The following is a 20,334-nucleotide window of genomic DNA, read 5'->3' on the forward strand; positions in this document are numbered from 1 at the left end:
GATTAGATCTAAATACCTGAACACAGTATCAAATCTGCTGCGTATCTGCTGCATATCTGCTGCATATCTGCTGCATATCTGTTGCGTATCTGCTGTGTGTGTTTGTACCCTCAAGGTTTTTTCTTAATGCTTTTCATGGACCTACGCCCTGGTGAGCTACCAAGATATTTGGATACAGGCAGCTGTCCACTATGTGCCTAAAATGACCATCTGTGTTGCACCAGGGTAACATACACCGAGTCTTTTGCCCAATGATCTAGATCCACTGGTGCCAACAGTCTTCACGTTCACTTGTATCAGTATTGACGCCCTACATCGGTGCCCCAGTTATTTCAAGTCTGCTAACACAACTGATCCAGGAGGACATAGGACATTTTAACATCTTCTTGGGGATTAAGATTGAACACATTAGATTGGAGTTCATACATGGCGGAGATAGCTTCAACATGTCTGGACGCAGATGGGAAGAAATGGCTTTGAGACTAGGTAAACATACGGTAGAGCAAGCTTTGAGCATGTCCAGACAGAGACTCTACGGGTTTGGAGGAGGATGTGACATGTCCAGTCATGGTTTAAACAACAGTTAAAGGAGTTGCAACATGTCTAGACGGAGACATGTTGCGATTGAATTGCATTGGTCATGTCCTGGCAAGTTCTACCATGCAGTTAAAGAAGTGCGAGCATGTCCAGACAAGGACAGAAAGAGCTTGGGCATGTCTACACAAGAGTCAGCCTTGAGTTATTTCAAGGTGTGCAGACGAGAGTCAGCAATGTAAGAAAAAGGCTGAGATTATCCGGACAGAAATGAATTATACAAAACGCGTCTTTCCCCACTTATTAGGCCTTTTCCCACCAACTCCTAAACTCACCATTCACTCTAAAAAAACATCTCAAGTCTGTCTTGAGAAAAGAGACAACTATCGGTTGACTCAAGGATCAGATTGCACACTGCCTATAGAAGCCTATGAAAAAAGAGGAGGGAAAGTGGCTGGGGAGAGTAAGAAGCTGACATAGAGACTTCATAGATGCTCCAGCAGCTTGTAGTGAGTGTTATACCTCACCCCAACATGAGGTTCACAGATTACACTGCTCCGTACTGTTCTATAATGTCTTCCATGCTGCTTCTGAGGTTGTGTTATGGAGACATTAGGCTGCAGAATCCTCATTGTATGTGAAGTTTATGGGGGGGCATCATGGAAGCTACTCTGCACCCAGAAGCTCCGGGGCAACTGAAAATTAGAGATAAAAACTACAGAAAGAATAAATGGTGAAAAGTCATATACAAGTTATATGGACAGGAACAGTGGCACACCACGACACATTCATGCAGTACATAGGCTTGGAATAAAGTAGACACTGTCCTAGAGAATTTACAGATGGAGGCTTTAAAGTGAATGTACCACTTTACAGGCTATGTCAAGTGTTACCATCAGAGGTGTGCCGCCGCAGTGAATCATTTTTTAACCAGTCATCCTGTTTGTCTTAGGGTCCTATTACATGGAGCGATTTTTAACGACTAACGATAAACGATCGCAACATTGTTTATCGTTAAGCTGAAATCGTTCACCATATTACACAGAATGATGGTTGGTAGTTACGATCGTTACTGCGATCGTTACTACAATCGTTTATTCCTTCTGATTCCAGCAAAACAATGAACATTGTGCAATTACACTGAACGATTAGTGAACAAATGCGGAACTTGAGCGAACGGATGTGGAATTACAGCGAGCAATTAACGATAATTTTAGGTTCAGATCTAAATCAACAATCAACGACATACGAACAATTTTTCGATCGTTTCCTGCAATTACACAGAACGATTATCGTTTAAATTCTAACGATTTTTCGCACAAAAATCGTCCTGTGTAACAGGGCCCTTATTTTTCCTCAATAGCTATATTTGAATCTGGTCAGTTGTTGACGGGAGGTGAGCCCGGGAACAACAGTTCAAAGCTATGTCCTCCTTCAGCCACGAAGACGTGTACCTCTTCTTCTCCTCAGTCCCATCTCCCGTCTCCTCCCTGCCCGGCCTGGCATTCCCCACCCGAGTGGCTCATACCCTGCTCTGATGACGGTGCTGATGACGAGCCATGATGGTGCCTCGCTGACAGGCCAGGCGGGAAGGAGACTGGAGGCGGGACTGAGAAGAGGAGGCACGCGTGATCGCGGCTGGGGAGGAGACAGCTTTAAACTGCTCTTTCTGGGCTCACCTCCTGTGCTCAACTGACCAGATTTGCATATAGTTATTCAGGCAAAAATAACACAAACGGGATGACCAATCAGAAAACAGACCGCGGCAGCTGTTTCAGCACAAATCCGACGGTACATTGGGTGTGGTAAATTCGCTTTAAGAAAAAGCTTTGACATCTTCTCAGGCCTCCAAGGAATAAGATTTTGTCCCGAAGACAGGGTGTTGTATAAAAAACTTCAGTGCGTCTAGTAAGGCTGGGTTCACACTGTTTTTGCAATCTGTTTTTTCTATCCATTTTTTGCAAAAACCGGATGAAAAACGGATGCATTTGTGTGCATCTGTTTTGATCTGTTTTTCCATTGACTTCCATTGTAAAAAAAGCGGATCAAAACAGATCCGTTTTTTTTTTTACGGACACAAAAGTAGTGTCAGCTATGTTTTTGTGTCCGTCAAAAAATCCGTTGTTTTTTTTTACAATGGAAGTCAATGGAAAAACTGATCAAAACGGATGCACACAAACGCATCCATTTTTTTCATCCGTTTTTTGAAAACAACGGATTGCAAAAACGCAGTGTGAACCCAGCCTAACTCCTTGGAAGACGCTTGGAAATGTCGAGGCAAGAAATGTCTCTCGTCCCTGTGTTGAAAGACAAAGGGAAAGTCTTGAGCGTGCCCAGACAAAGAGCTTCCTACTATACAGGATACTTTGACATCACCGGCTATAGTTTAGGCAAAAGTAGAAGTAGCTAAAACATGTCCAGACATGGACTCCATGACGGTGGAGCATGCCTAGACAGGGGCCAAAAAAGTGTCACCCTGCCTAGACAGGTTTGATAACATTCTTGTAGAAACTTGGGCATGTCTCGGCAGAAGTCAGCTAGTAGCTGGGCAGGAGTCCAGGAGCAGAACGTCTAAGCATGTGCTGGGCTTATTCCATCTAGTCTTGGTGACCAGGGGTGTTACATGTGTCTAAATCTCAGCTTGCCCCCCTTTCTCCCCATCTACTGTGTTATAGATATTCTATCAGAAAAAAAATAAAATAAAAATATATATATATGTATATGTATATATATATATATATATATATATATATAGCTCCTCTTGTTTATGGGAAGAGAAGATGACACCAAAGGTAATAGTTAAGATGCTAAATTAAAGGGGTACTCCCAAGATCAAAAGTTATGACGTACAGTATCTAGTGCTCGGCCATGTTCAAATGCTTCATTGCACGCATGCTATTGCTCCATTCAGTGGGAAGGGGTGACCTCTGTTCTAGGTCCAGCCATCAGACCCCCACTCTGAAGGGACGTCATAACCTTTGATCTGGGGTTCGCCCCATTAACGTCATCTTCTACTCAATTTTTGTCTATGTCTGATAGGAGGATAAGATGGTTCTCTCTGCTGATTGGATGCTTGTGTACAGCGCCACTGACTATGCTGCACTACAATTCTTCCTTTGTCCCTCCCCAGAATGTGCAGCTGTCTCTTCTCACCGAGCGAGGGATGGGCGAGGCCGTGCAGGAGTTTGTAGATAAAGAAGAAAAAGATGCCATAGAAGAACTGGTGAAATTCCAGCTAGAGAAGACACAACGGTTCTTAAAGGAACGTAACATCGATGCCGAAGAGGAGAAGATTGACGAGGAGGTGAGAGCAGGCAGTGTTACTGATGGTTATGTGGACAGGACAGGGGTGGGAATCAGATCTGAAACTACAGATTTCCATATGTCTTGATAAAATGTAAGGATATGCTGGGAGTCCTACTGCAGGGTACATCTAGAAGACATAGGGAGCCATTGTACTGTATCCAGTATACTGCTTAGTATAGTATAAAAAGTTTAGTATAATTTTTATTTTATTTTTTTTTTACCTAAAAAGTTTCAATCCTTATATTTTCTGCCTTGAAGGTTAAAAAATTTAGACAGACCAGACGAGAGAATACGAATGAGGAGGATGAAGAGGTTCGGGAGGTCAGTGCTTTTATCATGTTATATATATTATTATATTAATGTTTTTGAACATAAATACCGAGATTATTATTTTAGGTCTTTATTACTGACCATTTTATAGTTAAGAAATAAAATTATTCTATATATAAAATGTAAATTATCTAATTATTTATCTTATCGGCTTTATATTCATTACATTATATTTTACATTATACTCCAGAGCTGCACTCACTATTCTGCTGGTGGGGTGACTGTGTACATACATTACACTACTGATCCTGTACTGATCCTGAGTTAGATACTGTATTATACTCCAGAGCTGCACTCACTATTTTGCTGGTGGGGTCACTGTGTACATACATTACACTACTGATCCTGTACTGATCGCGAGTTACCTCTTGTATCATACTTCAGTGCAGCCAGCAGAGAATACTGGGAGATTTCTGCTCTGAAGGTTACAGCAATGTGAATTCAGCTCCACTTTATAATGAAGACTGTATTTCAGGATGTCTTTTGGATACAACATCACAATTTATTGACATGAGCACTTGGCATCTTCTGCTTGTCTTTAGGCAATGAGCCGGGCTAGAGCTCACCGGTCTCAGGTTGATGATGTGGATATGAGTGATGGCGACAACATGGCACCCGCTATTGATGATTCTGATGATGACAGCGGTCCAGCCCCAACACCAGCGAGAGGAAGAGGAAGGGGCCGTGCCAGAGGGGGAAGAGGACAGGGGGCAACCACTAGAGGGACTTCTAGACGAGGAAGAGGTATGGATTATTATCTTACAGCTCTGTCAGTGCCTCCACCCAGTTTCTTCTCCAGACTGTTTCTACACTAAGTACCCCCTATATAATACATTACATCAGAGTACCCCCACAGATATCATCATGCACTGTTCTGCGGGTGTTTTAAAGTAAGAATCCTGCTCCACACTGACGAGGGGCAAATACCCCAAAACAGCTGTCTGTGGATGGATGCCTAGCCTTGGAGACCCTTTAGACTTAGACTTTGACTTACAGGGGCCACCCTGGTGTTTCCCTATTTAGATTCCAATGCTAGCAACAGAGCGAGGACCTGAGGGACTACGTATCAGGGTGGTTTGGTGCTCTCCCCACTAGTAGGCACCCCTTGGCAACGGGATATCTGGCTGTTCCCGTTTTTTGAGACTCGTAACTGAGGCTCCATGGACCCCTTCTTTGCTTATTCAAATTTTGTAGGGGGAACACAGTGGATAGGTAGATAGATAGATAGATAGATAGATAGATAGAGAGGAGAAAGATAGATAGATAGATAGATAGGAGATAGATAGATAGATAGATAGATAGATAGATAGATAGATAGATTGATAGATAGATAGGAGATAGATAGATAGATAGGAGATAGATAGATAGATAGATAGATAGGAGATAGATAGATAGATAGATAGATAGGAGATATATAGATAGATAGATAGATAGATAGATAGGTAGATAGATAGATAGATAGATAGATAGATAGATAGATAGATAGGAGATAGATAGATAGATAGATAGATAGATAGATAGGAGATAGATAGATAGATAGATAGATAGATAGATAGATAGATAGATAGATTGATAGATAGATAGGAGATAGAGAGATAGATAGATAGATAGATAGATAGATAGATAGATAGATAGATAGGAGATAGATAGATAGATAGATAGGAGATATATAGATAGATAGATAGATAGATAGATAGATAGGTAGGTAGATAGATAGATAGATAGATAGATAGGAGATAGATAGATAGATAGATAGATAGATAGATAGGAGATAGATAGATAGATAGATAGATAGATAGATAGATAGATAGATAGATAGATAGGAGATAGATAGATAGGCAGATAGATAGATAGGAGATAGATAGATAGGAGATAGATAGATAGATAGATAGATAGATAGATAGGAGATAGATAGATAGATAGATAGGAGATAGATAGATAGATAGATAGATAGGAGATAGATAGGAGATTAAAATATGTTATTTTCCTTTCTCCTGTTATATATTATAGGAAGTACAAGCAGTGATGTTCCCTCTAGTGGTCGCGGATCTAAAGCTCCCTCCAAGAACATGTCTATATTTGATGGTAAGTTCTGTATAGATTATTATGTGACTCCATCCTGTGACATTGTGAGGACTCAGCCGCTGCTTAGTGGTATCCGTCTCTGGTAAAGCTGGGTGACAGACGATATGGCCGCCTGTTTGCTCCCTCATATCCAGGCCCTGCCTTTTTTAGATTAATAGCGTTGTCTCTATCTCTTCTGTATAGCGCTGATGTTTTGCGTGTAGTTCATCTGCTCCTTCCTTCGGTCACACAGTCCCCGGCCCCCTCCCCATCTTTTTGTTATTACACCACATGAAAAAAGAATTATCAGAAGTGGATGATTGGGGCTTATTATAATCCCTGGTTACACGGTTATATAAGAGCGGAGCACAGCGGGTTATTATCTGCTTCATGTCCTCGCTCTTTGCTCTCGGTACAGTCATTATACAGGATACACATAGTGCTATGTTCTTATAGCCTGAGCTCTGGCATCACTCGGAGGTTTAGATGTATTCACCTGCTATATATATATATATATATATATATATATATATATATATATATATATATATATAAGCGCAGATTTTAAAGTGGTACTTTGGAGAAATCATTTTTTTTTATTAACTTGTGTGAGAAAGTTATACAGTTTTTACTTAGTATTTAGTATTTAAAAATATTCCAGTACTTATCAGCTGCTGTATGTCCTGCAGGAAGTGGTGTATTCTTTCCAGTCTGACACAGTGCTCTCTGCTGCCACCTCTGTCCATGTCAGGAACTGTCCAGAGCAGCAGCAAATCCCCATAGAGAACCTCTCCTGCTCTGGACAGTTCCTGACATGGACAGAGGTGGCAGCAGAGAGTGCTGTATCAGACTGGAGAGAATACACCATTTCCTGTAGGACATACAGCAGGGGATAAGTACTGGTGATTTTTTTTAAATAGAATCTATTTAGAAAACTGTTTAAGTTTCTGACACCAGTTGATTTGAATAATTTTTTTTCTCCAGAGTTATCCCTTTTATTATCGCTGGATGGCACAAACGTTGGCTCCATCTTTTTCTTAGTCTGTCAGGGCATGCTGGGAGTTGTAGTCTTGTCATAATTTGGGGACTACAGGAATTGGAGCTATCAACAGTGGAAAGACATGTATGTAGTTTCAGCTTTTGAGTTATGATGGAGAAGTGATAGTAGAAAGGTTATGTTAACCTGTAAGGTGTGAGGTGCGGCCTCCATGTTTCTCCAGCACATCCCACAGATGATCGATGGGACTAAGGGGCCTATTCCACGGAGCGATAATCGGCCGAATCAGCCCGATTCGGACGATTATCGCTCCATGGGATAGAGAAAACGATCAGCCGATGATCGTTGTCATCGGCTGATCGATCATTTAGGTTCAAACCTAAAATCAACGGTCGCCACCCGCGCATCGCTACGTGGAATAGCAGGCGCAGCAGGCAACCGACGATCTCACAAGCACGATACATTACCTGTCCAGGCGCAGGTCTTCTCCTTCTCCCGGTCCCGCGCCGCAGCAGCTTCGGGGCGGACTGTCTGAACTGCTCCGCGGCCAGTGATTGGCTGAGCGGTCTGACAGCTCAGTCAGGCTACACCGAAGCTGCTGCCGTGCGGGACCGGGAGAAGGAGAAGACCTGCGCCTGGACAGGTAATGTATGAAACAAGGGCTGCAAGGACATCATTAATGATGTCCCTGCAGCCCTCGCTAACGATTGTTGGGCCGTGGAATAGGCCCAGTAAACGAGTGCAGATGTAGCATATCGCTGCTCGTTTACATCGTTGATCGGGCCGTGGATCTGGAAAATCTGGAGGTTGAGTCACCATCTTGATCTCTTTGTCCTGTACAATGTCTGCAGTACGTCCCCCGGGGTATTATCCGCTGCCATTTGGGGGGACTTGGTGTGTACAGTGATTAGGTAAGTGGTCGGTGTCACAGTAACATCCACATGATGCCAGGACACAAGGGGGGAGATTTATCAAACATGGTGTAAGGGTGCCTTCACACCTACCGGATCCACAGCGGATCTCACTTCTGCGGATTCGAAGCGAGAACCGCTGCGGATCCGGTACCATTGACCCCCTATGATAGCACATACTCGCAGCGGGATTGACATCCCGCTGTCAGTATGTGCTTTAACCCCCCGCTGCCCGCAGCCCCGCCGTCCGAATCTACCATCCTTGGCCGCATCAGTCTATCCCCGGCCGCATCAGTCTATCCCCGGCACATCCCCCCATCCCCGGCCACATCCTTCAGCCTGCCGCCGCCCGCATCTCCGATCCCCGGCACCTTCCCCCCATCCCCGGCCACATCCTTCAGCCCGCCGCCGCCCGCATCTCCGATCCCCGGCGCCTTCCCCCATCCCCGGTCACATCCTTCAGCCCGCCGCCGCCCGCATCTCCGATCCCCGGCGCCTTCCCCCCATCCCCGGCCACATTCTTCAGCCCGCCGCCGCCCGCATCTCTGATCCCCGGTGCATCCTCCCATCCCCGGCCGCATCCCGCAGCCCGCCGCCGAGAGCATACAGCACCTGCTCGGCGGTGAGGCTGCCGGCTCCAGTCCCGCTCAGATCAGCTGAGCGGCATCAGAGCCTCACTGCAGCCGCGCCGCCGAGCAGGTACTGTATGCTCTCGGCGGCGGGCTGCGGGATGCGGCTGGGGATCGGAGATGCGGCCGGGGATGGGAGGATGCGGCCGGGGATCGGAGATGCGGCCGGGGATGGGAGGATGCGCCGGGGATCGGAGATGCGGCCGGGAATGGGAGGATGCGTCGGGGATAGACTGATGCGGCCGGGGATGGGGGGATGCAGGATGCGGACGGCGGCAGGCTGCTGCATGCGGCCGGGGATGGGCTAATGCGGGCGAGTATGGACTGATGCGGCCGAGGATGGTAGATTCGGGCGGCGGGGCTGCGGGCAGCGGGGGGTTAAAGCACATACTGACAGCAGGATGTCAATCCCGCTGCGAGTATGTGCTATCATAGGGGGTCAATGGTACCGGATCCGCAGCTGATCTCGCTTCGAATCCGCAGAAGTGAGATCCGCTGTGGATCCGGTAGGTGTGAAGGCACCCTAAAGTGAAACTGGCTCAGTTGCCCCTAGCAACCAATCAGATTCCATCTTTCATTTTCCAAAGAGACTGTGAGGAATGAAAGGTGGAATCTGATTGGTTGCTAGGGGCAACTGAGCCAGTTTCACTTTACACCATGTTTGATAAATCTCCCCCAAGGTCTCCAGCAGAACACTTCCCCTTACACTGCCCCCAACATCTTAACTTCTTCCCATAGTGCATCCTGGTGCTATCTCCTCCCCAGGTAAGTGACGCACATGGTCGTCCACATGATGGAGAGTGTGATCCATTCCAGTGCTCCATGCTCCAGTTCTGACGCTTATGTATCCATTGTAGTGGCTTTTGACAGTCACCATTAAGACGACAATGTCCTGTGTGTTCGCACTCCTTCCTATTCTAGTAGCAAAAACTATTTCAGCAGTTTGCTTCACAGCATCTCTCTGGGGTCGGACAAGATGGGCTAGTCTTCACCCCCAACACGTCAGTGTGCGTTGGGCGCTCCTCAGTCTGTCCATGATCGCTAGTTGTATACTCTTATTCAATACAAACCATTGCTCACCATTATTCCCACACAAGACGTGGCGTCCTGTGGAGACTCTGACCCAGCTGTCATCACAGTGTGGCCCTTGTCATAGTCTTTCTGATCCTTGTTATTCCCACACACCTAGGGCCCTATTACACGGGACGATTATCGTGTGAATTATCTTATATCCTGAATCCTAAACGATAATCGTTTTGTGTAGATGCAGGTAGCGATCAAACGACCGACACGAAATCGTTCATTGGTCGCTGTATTTCCACATCAATCCCTCATTTACTGGGATCACATGGAATATGGGCCCTATTACACGGAGCCATAATCGGCTGAATCAGGCCACGCTCCAGTGGTCCCAGTTAGTGATTGGCTGAAAGGCCTGTCAGCTCAGAGATCGATTTGAAGCTACAGCCACGGCACCAGGAAGCAAGGTATAACATTTTAAGGCAAAGGCTGCACAGACATTGCTAATGATGTCCATGCAGCCCTTGCTTAACGATCATCGAGCCATGTAATAGGCCCATTTATCGTTCATCGTGTTACACAGAATGATAGTCGTTAGTTAGGATTGTTACTTCTATAATTAGGGGCCTAGTAGACAGGCCGTCATCTTTTACAATGACAACCCATATAATAGGACCCTTAACGATGGTAGTAACGGTGAACAATTTGGTGAACAATTTGAGGTTATCGATAAACAATCCCATTTTCAATCGTTAATCGTTAAAAATCGCTTTGTCTAATGGTGCATTTACACAGAGAGATTTATCTGACAGATTTTTGAAGCCAAAGCCAGGAATGGTTTTGAAAAGAGAAGAAATCCCAGTCTTTCCTTTATGACCGGTTCCCCGTTTATAGTCTGTTCCTGGCTTTGGCTTCAAAAATCTGTCAGATAAATCTCTCTGTGTAAACACACCATATTAGGACCCTTACTTTCACTTTCCTATAGTAGGACGTTGCATTGTTCATCCCGAGCTTCCAGTTTCATGAACAGAATAATAAAACTACAGTGACTACTGACACCCATGGAAATCAATAGGAGACATAGTAATACAACTACCTGACGATACAACTGCTGCGCCATTCATGGTCTTTTATCACTGTCTGAGGATTAAATAGGACGTTATCCTTGATAAGTCAGGTTATTTTTCATGACACAGTGTACCTCCATTAGGTAATCAGTGATTTAGTCTCTTCCAGCAAGTCCTGTGGACAGCGACTACATTATAAACGGGACCACAGATGGAGAATCGACTACTTTTGGACTCGTGTGGAGCTGATGAGCTGTATACAGAGGTGTACTACCCTCATTAGTCTTACCATCACTAACATGATGAGAGTGGCCTGTTATTGATTCAGGCTTCGCCCATCAGGGTGCCATACCCATCCTATAGCACTGTCAGTATACTCTGATTGCGCTTCCCCTTTAAGAGTCTAAGTATAATCCCTATTGTAAGATCCTAGTCTGCCACACGGGTCACGCTGGTCTGACAACCACTGATTGCATCAATTTCAGTGCACACAGGGGGTTGTCATAATGTATCTCTCAGTGCTCTATCTGTGTGTATTATCTGATATTACAAGCAGAACCATGGAATGGAAATACATGGCTTAAAGGGGTTATCCAGGTTTAAAAAAAACATGGCTGCTTTCTTCCTGGAAGAGCACTACTCTTGACCTCAGGTTGTGTGTGGTTTTGCAACTCATTTTCATTGAAGAGTTGTAATACCACACAAATCCTGAGCACAGGGGAGGCGCTGTTTTTGGAAGAAACTAAGTAGAACCATATATAATATATGAGATATTTCAACTCAACTCAAGCTTCTTTGCATCTCAGCATGACATAGAAACGCCAAGATATTTTCCTCATTAGGAAGCTGATATATTAGATCTTTCTGTTGGTTTGTGCGCAGAATACCTACACCTCTGAGATTAACAGGAGACGGACATTGATTATTTTATTTTTCTGCTTCGAACCAAGTGATCAATACTTTACTTCTCATAAAAGAATAATTATTTTTTTTCACAATTATTGTTCAGGCTTTGTTTTCACTACGGGAAAAGGCAGCTGTCTTGTTAAGTAGACGCCGGCCTATAATGATTGCAACGGCCAACTTTACCTGATATGTGCCCAAAGTGGGTAGCATAGCCTTATTCTGTAATAAATGGTTTATGGTAAGGTGTGGAAAGCCTCTTTCTCCTTTATTCATGCTCTTTTTCTTTATTCAATCTGAAAATCTACTTAAAGACACTGAGAGATCGGGTTAAATGCTCCTATAGAAGCTTATGGAGAGAGATAATTAAAGTGACTCTGTACCCACAATCTGTCCCCCCCAAACCACTTGTACCTTCAGATAGCTGCTTTTAATCCAAGATCTGTCCTGGGGTCCGTTCAGCAGGTGATGCAGTTATTGTCATAAAAATAACTTTTAATCCAGCAGTGCTGTGTCTAACGGCCGGGGCTTACATTGTATACACATTAGGCTGGCACACCCTCTCTGTCCTTCCTTCCCACCCTCCTCAACATTTACTGCTGTTTGAGCTTTGCACAGGTGTATTAACGATCCAGCCCATGTTCATTCTACAAACAGGTGGGGAATAGGGAGCAATCTGCCTGGATCATTCCTAATGCTGAGGAGGGTGGGGAGGGAGGACAGAGAGGGTGTGTCAGCCTAATGCATATACAATGTAAGCCCCGGCCGTTAGACACAGCGCTGCTGGATTAAAAGTTATTTTTATGACAATAACTGCATCCCCTGCTGAACGGACCCCAGGACAGATCTTGGATTAAAAGCAGCTATCCGAAGGTACAAGTGGTTTGGGGGGTCAGATTGTGGGTACAGAGTCGCTTTAAACATGACCTGATTTTTTTTTAACTTTACAGTCAAAAGTGAACAGTATAAAAACGTAAAGACGTGTTTCTCACGTGTGTATCAGTTTCTCATTTTTAGGGTAACTTCACACATATCGTATCGCTGCGTGTTTGGTGCGATTTTTACATGCGAGTTTTGATTTTCACATGAAAGTCATGTGAAAATCAAAACTCGCATGTAAAAATCGCACCAAACACGCAGCGATAAATACGCAGCGATACGGTATGTGTGAAGGCACCCTTAACAGTAACAGGATTTAAATTGAACTCTACAACTTTTTTTACAACAAAAAGAGAGGAAAATGAACATGTTTTGTATGAAACAAAAGTTTTGCAAAAAACTAATAAAAATAAAGTATAGCTATAAATTTAACATATACATTTAAAAAGTTAATGTGTGAGGCTACAAGCATTGTTCTTTTAATTAGGTATGTGTTTCTCATATATAGTCAAAATGTGAATTTAAATCATGTTGTGAATAGCTCCATACCTGCAGTGTGAGACAGACAGAGAGCGGAAGCTGTAAGGGAAATTGCTAAAAGCTCTAGTACGTTTTGTATTTCCCCTGATACAGGACTCACAGCTTACATTGCCCTGTACTGCTCTATAATGTCATCCATGCTGATGATGTTTCTGAGGGTGTGTTATAAATGTTTGCTCTATAATGCACTTTATGTTGCTGCTGCTTCTTCTGAGGAGGTGCTATGGTGTTGTTGGCCATTACCGATCATACATAAATAAAGAGTAGTATGCATGTGCAGAGAGCTCTGTATAGAAAAAACAATTATATAACCATTATATAGATATACTGTATTGAGAAATAAAGATGACAGACATCCACTGTGCTTTTGGTACAGCGACCTCATCCGAATGGGCTCACTTACTATTTCTCATGACTGATAGTATAGTATTCATACTTGTCTTCTTGCAATGCTCTAAAAATAGTAAAATCAATAGCCGGACAGTCGTCTCTCATCCGCCGCCTCTCAGCATTGCTCTCTGATGACACACATCACACACACAGTTAAGGGGGTTATGGGTATCAATAGACGTTCCCTTCAGCCTCGAATACGGAGTGAAGGATTGATATTCAGGTCACACGGTGGTAAATCAGCTCCAATAACACATCGGATTTTTTGTGTGACTCTGGGAAATGAGTCTCCTTGGGTGAATGATCACAGTCGGTGGGTAAAAGTGATGTATTACTATACCATTTCTTCCTTTTCATTCTGTACAAAAGTTATCTGCAAACTTTGGTGGGAGATTCATCAAACATGGTGTAAAGTGAGACTGGCTCAGTTGCCACTAGCAACCAGATTCCACTTTTCTTTTCTCACAGATTCTTTGGAAAATGAAAAGTGGAATCTGATTGGTTGCTAGGGGCAACTGAGCCAGTTTTACTTTAAACCATGTTTGATAAATCTCCCCCTTTGACTCTATTGCTGTTGCAAAACTACAACTCCTACTATGCTTAGAGATGTAGTTTCTCAACAATTTGCTGACCAGTGCTCTACATTGGTTAAGCCAGACCAGATAGCGGATGGTTTGGGCAGTTTCAATCAGATTGTAAGATCTGGTCTAACAATCGAAATATGTGTTGACCAAGTACTTACTCGTCTGTAAGGTATTCCTCCTAACTGGTCTCTGGCAGCAGCTTATCTCCAATGGCAACAAAGGATCTGCCAGAGAGAGTCAGGAGACCTCCATACACATCCTGCCGATGCATTCCATCCACTTTTACATAAGGAGTCCTGGTGTCCTTTTATGTGTATGGGGGCGCCCCCCGACATGATGTTAAATGGAAAAATAAGTAACACTTACATACCTTAGTAAAGATAGATGTATATTCTATATACTTCCCCTTAGAATCCTATTTAGTCCTGTAACATATATAAAGGTTTCCATCATGTCCCACCTTTCTCTTCTTTCTTCCAGACTATACAGATTTAGATCCTGACACCCTCCACCATTTTTGTATTTTATCAATATCCTTCTGTAGATGAGGTCTTCAGAACTGGACACAGTATTCCAGATGTGATGTGCCTAGAGCTCTACAGCTGTATCACAATCTCGCTCTTCTTACTGGTTATACCTCTAGCTATACAGCCCAGCATACCATTATACATACAGCCCAGCTTACCATTATATATACAGCCCAGCATATCATTATATATACAGCCCAACATACCATTATATATATACAGCCCAGCATACCATTATGTATACAGCCCAGCATACCATGATGTATACAGCCCAGCATACCATTATATATTCAGCCCAACATACCATTATATATACAGCCCAACATACCATTATGTATACAGCCCAGCATACGATTATATATACTATATATACAGCCCAGTATACGATTATATATACTATATATACAGCCCAGCATATCAATATATATATATATATATATATATATATATATATATATATATATATATATATATATACAGCCCAGCATACAATTTGCTTTCCCCACTGCGTTGTTGCACTGGTGACTCATTTTAAGGCTGTCAGAAATCACTACCCCTAAATCCTTCTCTTCTGAAGTCTTCTCTTATGATACTTGGATAGGGGATTCCTTCTCCCCAAGTGCATTATTTTACATTTGGAAACATTGAACTGCAGTTTCTATTGTTTGGAGCACTTATCTAGTAAATCAAAATCCTTTTCCATATTACTGACACCTCCAGGATCAGTCCTATTGCTTTTTGTGTTGTCAGCAAACAGACAAACCTTACCTACCACACCACCAGGGAAAAGTTTAAAGGGGACCTGGCACCCTGGCTGCCGGGGTGAAGCCCGCCCGACCCCCTGGTGGAGCCCCTTATACTTATCCCCCTCTCGAATTCCCGGTCCCAGACCCCGTTCCACCGCCGAGACATCCCTGTTGCAAGCCGTGCGCTCGCTCACCAGAGATGAGTCCGATATCCAGAGATGAGTCCGATGTCCATAGAGAACGACTGAAACAGTCACTTTCTATGGGCGTCGGGCTCATCTCTGAGCGTGTGCACAGCTTCCAACAGGGATTTCTCGGCGGTGGGACGGGGACCAGGAAGGGGTTAGTATAAGGGGCTCCATGGGTGGGTGACAGGCTTCCTTTAAGAAGTTCTGCAACATGCCTAGAAACATTTGGCAGAATAGGAGGTCCTGAAGGGCTCTTTATTGGTTAAAGGGGTCGTGCGGCGCTAAACAAATATTCACAAAATAACACACATTACAAAGTAATACAACTTTGTAATGTATGTTATGTATGTGAATGGCCCCTTCCCTGTGTTTCCCCCCACCCACGGCAGACCCGAAAGTGTGATGCACTTTACTCACCTGATTCGTGTCGACCCCCATCCGCCATCTTGGGACAATGATGTCATCATCTGCCGCATCATCAGCTGCTCAGCCGCGATTGGCTGAGCATAACTGTGCTCAGCCAATCGCGGCTGAGCACAGTTATGACGCGGCAGAGGGGGGCCAGCATGAGGGACGGATGGAGCGGTTCGGCCGGCCGCCCGAAGATGACATCATTATCCTAAGATGGCGGACGGGGGTCAACACGAATCAGGTGAGTATAGTGCATCACACTTCCAGGGGTGGCGTGGGTGGTGGGAAACACGGGGAAGGGGCCATTCACATACATAACATACATTACAAAGTTGTATAACTTTGTAATGTGTGTTATTTTGTGAATAATTGTTAGCGCCGCACTACCCCTTTAAAATACTAAAATAACGCTATATTTTATGTCTGCATTTAACTGCGCCGTCCTGCAAACTCTCACTCTTTTGACCTAGTACATTACTAATCATAGTAAATAAGCGGGAAAGCGGCTATATGTAGTTATTGGCACCCAGAGAACTGAACAGAAGGGGATTGACAGTCATAATGTGAAAAATAACTAAAGTAACCCATTGAAAAAGCAGCGAGAACACAATGTATGTTAAATGTAAAGGTTGCACCGAAGGTGACGTGCAGAAAAATTCTCCTCTGTGGGGTACAGATTTGTGATGTGTAGGAGTTTGGGGGGGGGGAGTTTATCTAAAGAGTTTTGTTCAGTAGATTATTACATGACAGCGTATTTGTGATCAGGTGACGCCATCTCCGACAAGCGGAATCAGAAGGCGGATATTAAAAAGAGGCTTAGAGAGCTCTGTGTCTTTACCCAAACCTGCAATATCCTCTGCTAGATTCCTTCCCTGATACAGTTGTTTCTGGCCCACGCTTTTCAGGTTCACGGTTATATTAGAGTCCATGAATTAATATGCGCTGATTGAAATAGTAGGATTTGTACACATCTGAGGTGCGGAGTGAGGGAATCCCTGTTTATCTCCAATCCCTCAGTCATGGAATTACAAGGGAAACCCCATAAGTGTATGGATATACCTATAGGGGCGTCAGACATCCTAGAGGGTGGTCCTTCCTCCTCATCAGCCATGAGGGGATAGTTGTGAGATCCCAATACACATGTATCTAGGAGGGTACAGATCACAAATCACAAAATTTGCGAAAAATTTAGACACTAAACTTTTCACCATTGGTCCATAGGTAGGTAAGTGGGACCAAACCATGTGTAGCAATCCGCCATCCTATTTATCATGTGAAATCCTCATCAATAAGCGACATGTCACCTGTTTTTTTTTTCCCCCACTTGATAATGATGGCAAATCTGCACAGAAAAACTATTTGTAGAGGAATGCAATTTTTCCCCTTTAGATTACAAATGGTAATCGACACGTTCCCTGAATGAGGTCTGGGCACAAATCAGATTCACCGGTGTATTTTGCAAAAACAGGTGGTTAATAGCATGTTCATTATTTCAATATTTTGTTTGTTTGTTTTTATCAATAACGGCTGTTATTTTATATGGTGTGTGCAATGCCAGGCCAATTTCCCATTGACATCTGTATTTTAACTTTGAACTTATGATCAGATTTTGTTGTTTTACTGTGTGCCATAAACATAGCCTTAAAGAGCACCGCTCTCTGCGGCCGCTGCCGGATTATCGGTGAATTTGACTCAGTGGGCCCAAAGTTTGGGGTATCCATAGCTACCAACACGCTGTAATGGAAAGACACGTAACCTCCATTCTGATCCTGTGGAGGTTGCATACATTTCCATCACGGCATGTTGATAGCTGTGGATACCCAAACTTTCTCCCACTGAGTCGAATTCATCGCTGATCTGCCAGCGGCTGTAGAGACCGGTGCTCTTTAAAGTGTCACTGTCATGTGTAGTAACTTTTTAAGGCCCTATTCCATGGAACGATTATACGGCCGATAATTGTCCCGTGGAACAGAAGGCATCGATCAGCAGGCATCGTTCATGTCGGCTGATCGTTGCAGTTGTTTGTCTTTCAAATATGTTGAAAAACAAATGACTGTGATAGCAGCGATCTGCTGCCGTCGCTCTGTGGAATAGGAGCAGCGGCAGCAGACCGCCACTATCCTCTATGGGCTGACCGGACGATCTAGCAATCACCCGGGCAGCCTCCCCGCAGCTCCCCGCGGCCCCTCCCGCACTCACCCGCTCGCTGCCACCGCATGTATTATCGGTGGCAGCAAGCGGGAAACGAGCGCCACTGACAGCGCTCATTTGCTCCTCACAGTCGGCCCGTGGAATAGGGCCTTTACTCCTAAATCTGCTGCTATTCTAGATACAGCCAGGGGAGATGTGTTGGCATTCCACTTCACTGTCTGGTCAGCAGAGACATTCGACCTGTTTACTTCATGGACTCAAATGAAGGGAACAAGTCGTATTTGATTGACAGCTGGCGTGGGCTCCCCTTGGATTTATATCAGGATGGCAGTGGGTCTCAGGAATCCTCATACATATCAATACATACCTCCCAACTTTTTGGACGGCCAAAGAGGGACACGTATGGGTCACTTTAGGAAAATTGTACAGACATTTCTATACTTTTTCATTCATACTTTTCCATCCTTAGGTCCCAGTCACACATCAGTAACCCTGTATGTGATAGCGGACGCGCAACTAAGGATTACTTATGTGTTTCAGTAACTGTCTGCATTTGCACTTGCAGTGACACGGACGCACAATTACTTAATCATTTTCGTAGCACGGATCATGGCCCCAAAACAGATCTGTAACACCTACAGATGTGTGTATTGAACTGCAAGTGGGATCCATCGTGCACCACATAATGGAAAAATCTAATTCCCAGGTCACAAAGAGGGACATGTAAGGGGCAGAGAGGGACGCGGGTCAAAAAGAGGGACTGTCCCTCCAAAAGAGGGACACTTTGGAGGTATGTCAATAGTTATTGCAGATGACAAATGGGAGAGTTTGAAAAACACTTGGGGGGACATGTATTACCTGGTGAAATGTGTTTTTATCCGGCGGAAAATGCCAATTTGCGAATGATTTTAAGCGCAAATGGGCGATTTGCGAATAAAATATTCGCAAATTGGCACTTTCCGACGGGTACACCGGGGGGGGGCGGGGAGGGGGTGTGGAGGGGGCTGAACGGGGGGGCGATTCATCCACGCGATTCATCATTTTTGTATCTTAAAGATAAGCCGAAAACCTACTCCAGTCCTCAGCTGGCGTAGGTTTTCGGCCGTGCGCACCGGATTTATGTAGAGGCACTCTGCCTCTACATAAATCCCCATAGCGCCGGAGATGCGGGTACATTTTTAAGTCCGGCGTAAAAAACATCAGACTTAATAAATGTCCCCCTTGGTGTTTATTTGCCGCGGTTTTATGTATTTTGGCATTGTCTTGGAAATGCACCGATAGACTACTTGGAGAAAAAAAAAAAAAAAAACTTGCTGAAACAGTGGATGTGGTTTTTGGGGCAGTTTTTTTAGGTAGATAATATACGCGTTGTGGGGAGATTTATGGCACTGTCTTATAGTAAGAATCTCTTTGTTGCCCATAGCAACCAATCACAGCTCAGCTTTCATTTTACCACATTCTCTTTGTTGCCCATAGCAACCAATCACAGCTCAGCTTTCATTTTACCACATTCTCTTTGTTGCCCATAGCAACCAATCACAGCTCAGCTTTCATGTACCAGAGAACAGAAAGCTGTGATTGGTTACTATGGCCAAAAAGGACAGTTTTACATAGCATCAGATTCTCTTTTTCGCCTATAGCAACCAATCACAGCTCAGAACAGAACAGTGTGAGAAATGAAAGCTTAGCTGTGATTGGTTGCTATGGACACCTGAGAATCTTACTAAAAGACAGCGCTATAAATCTCCCCCGTGTTGTTTGTCAGTGTGAACATGCCATTAGGGTGCGTTCACATGTACAGGATCTGCAGCAGATTTGAAGGTGCAAATTTGCTTTGAATCTGCATCTTCAAATCTGCTGCAGATCCTGTACCTGTGAACGCACCCTTAGGGCAAAAACAGCTCTTAGAAAAACCTGGTGATTCAATGCTGTTCCACGTCAAAAAATGCACTTACAGTACTGTACATCAGAAATATATATCTATATATCCATCTATATATACTGTATGCTTTGAACTGATCCAATTCATTTGAATGGGACAGTTCAAAGATCTGTTTTTATCCAACAATTTGCTGCTTTGCTGGAGGGAAACACCGCCAGATTGCTGGATTTATGTAAACCTGCCCTTACAGAGTGGGGTTCCCGAGTGTTGATAAT

At 44.1% G+C, this 20,334-nt stretch overlaps 1 protein-coding gene across 2 annotated transcripts in view; it reads left to right on the forward strand.

The window, feature by feature from the left end:
- Positions 1-20,334, forward strand: part of MRE11 (MRE11 homolog, double strand break repair nuclease) — a 161,133-nt gene that overhangs the window by 74,829 nt on the left and 65,970 nt on the right. For both annotated transcript variants that reach the window (XM_069971979.1, XM_069971980.1), the window contains exons 13-16: positions 3,665-3,838; positions 4,099-4,161; positions 4,713-4,914; positions 6,181-6,255. In XM_069971979.1, coding sequence (XP_069828080.1) covers positions 3,665-3,838; positions 4,099-4,161; positions 4,713-4,914; positions 6,181-6,255 — 514 coding nt within the window. The remainder of the gene's footprint in view (positions 1-3,664; positions 3,839-4,098; positions 4,162-4,712; positions 4,915-6,180; positions 6,256-20,334) is intronic.

The sequence above is a fragment of the Dendropsophus ebraccatus genome, chromosome 5, assembly GCF_027789765.1.
Source record: "Dendropsophus ebraccatus isolate aDenEbr1 chromosome 5, aDenEbr1.pat, whole genome shotgun sequence".
NCBI lineage: Eukaryota > Metazoa > Chordata > Amphibia > Anura > Hylidae > Dendropsophus > Dendropsophus ebraccatus.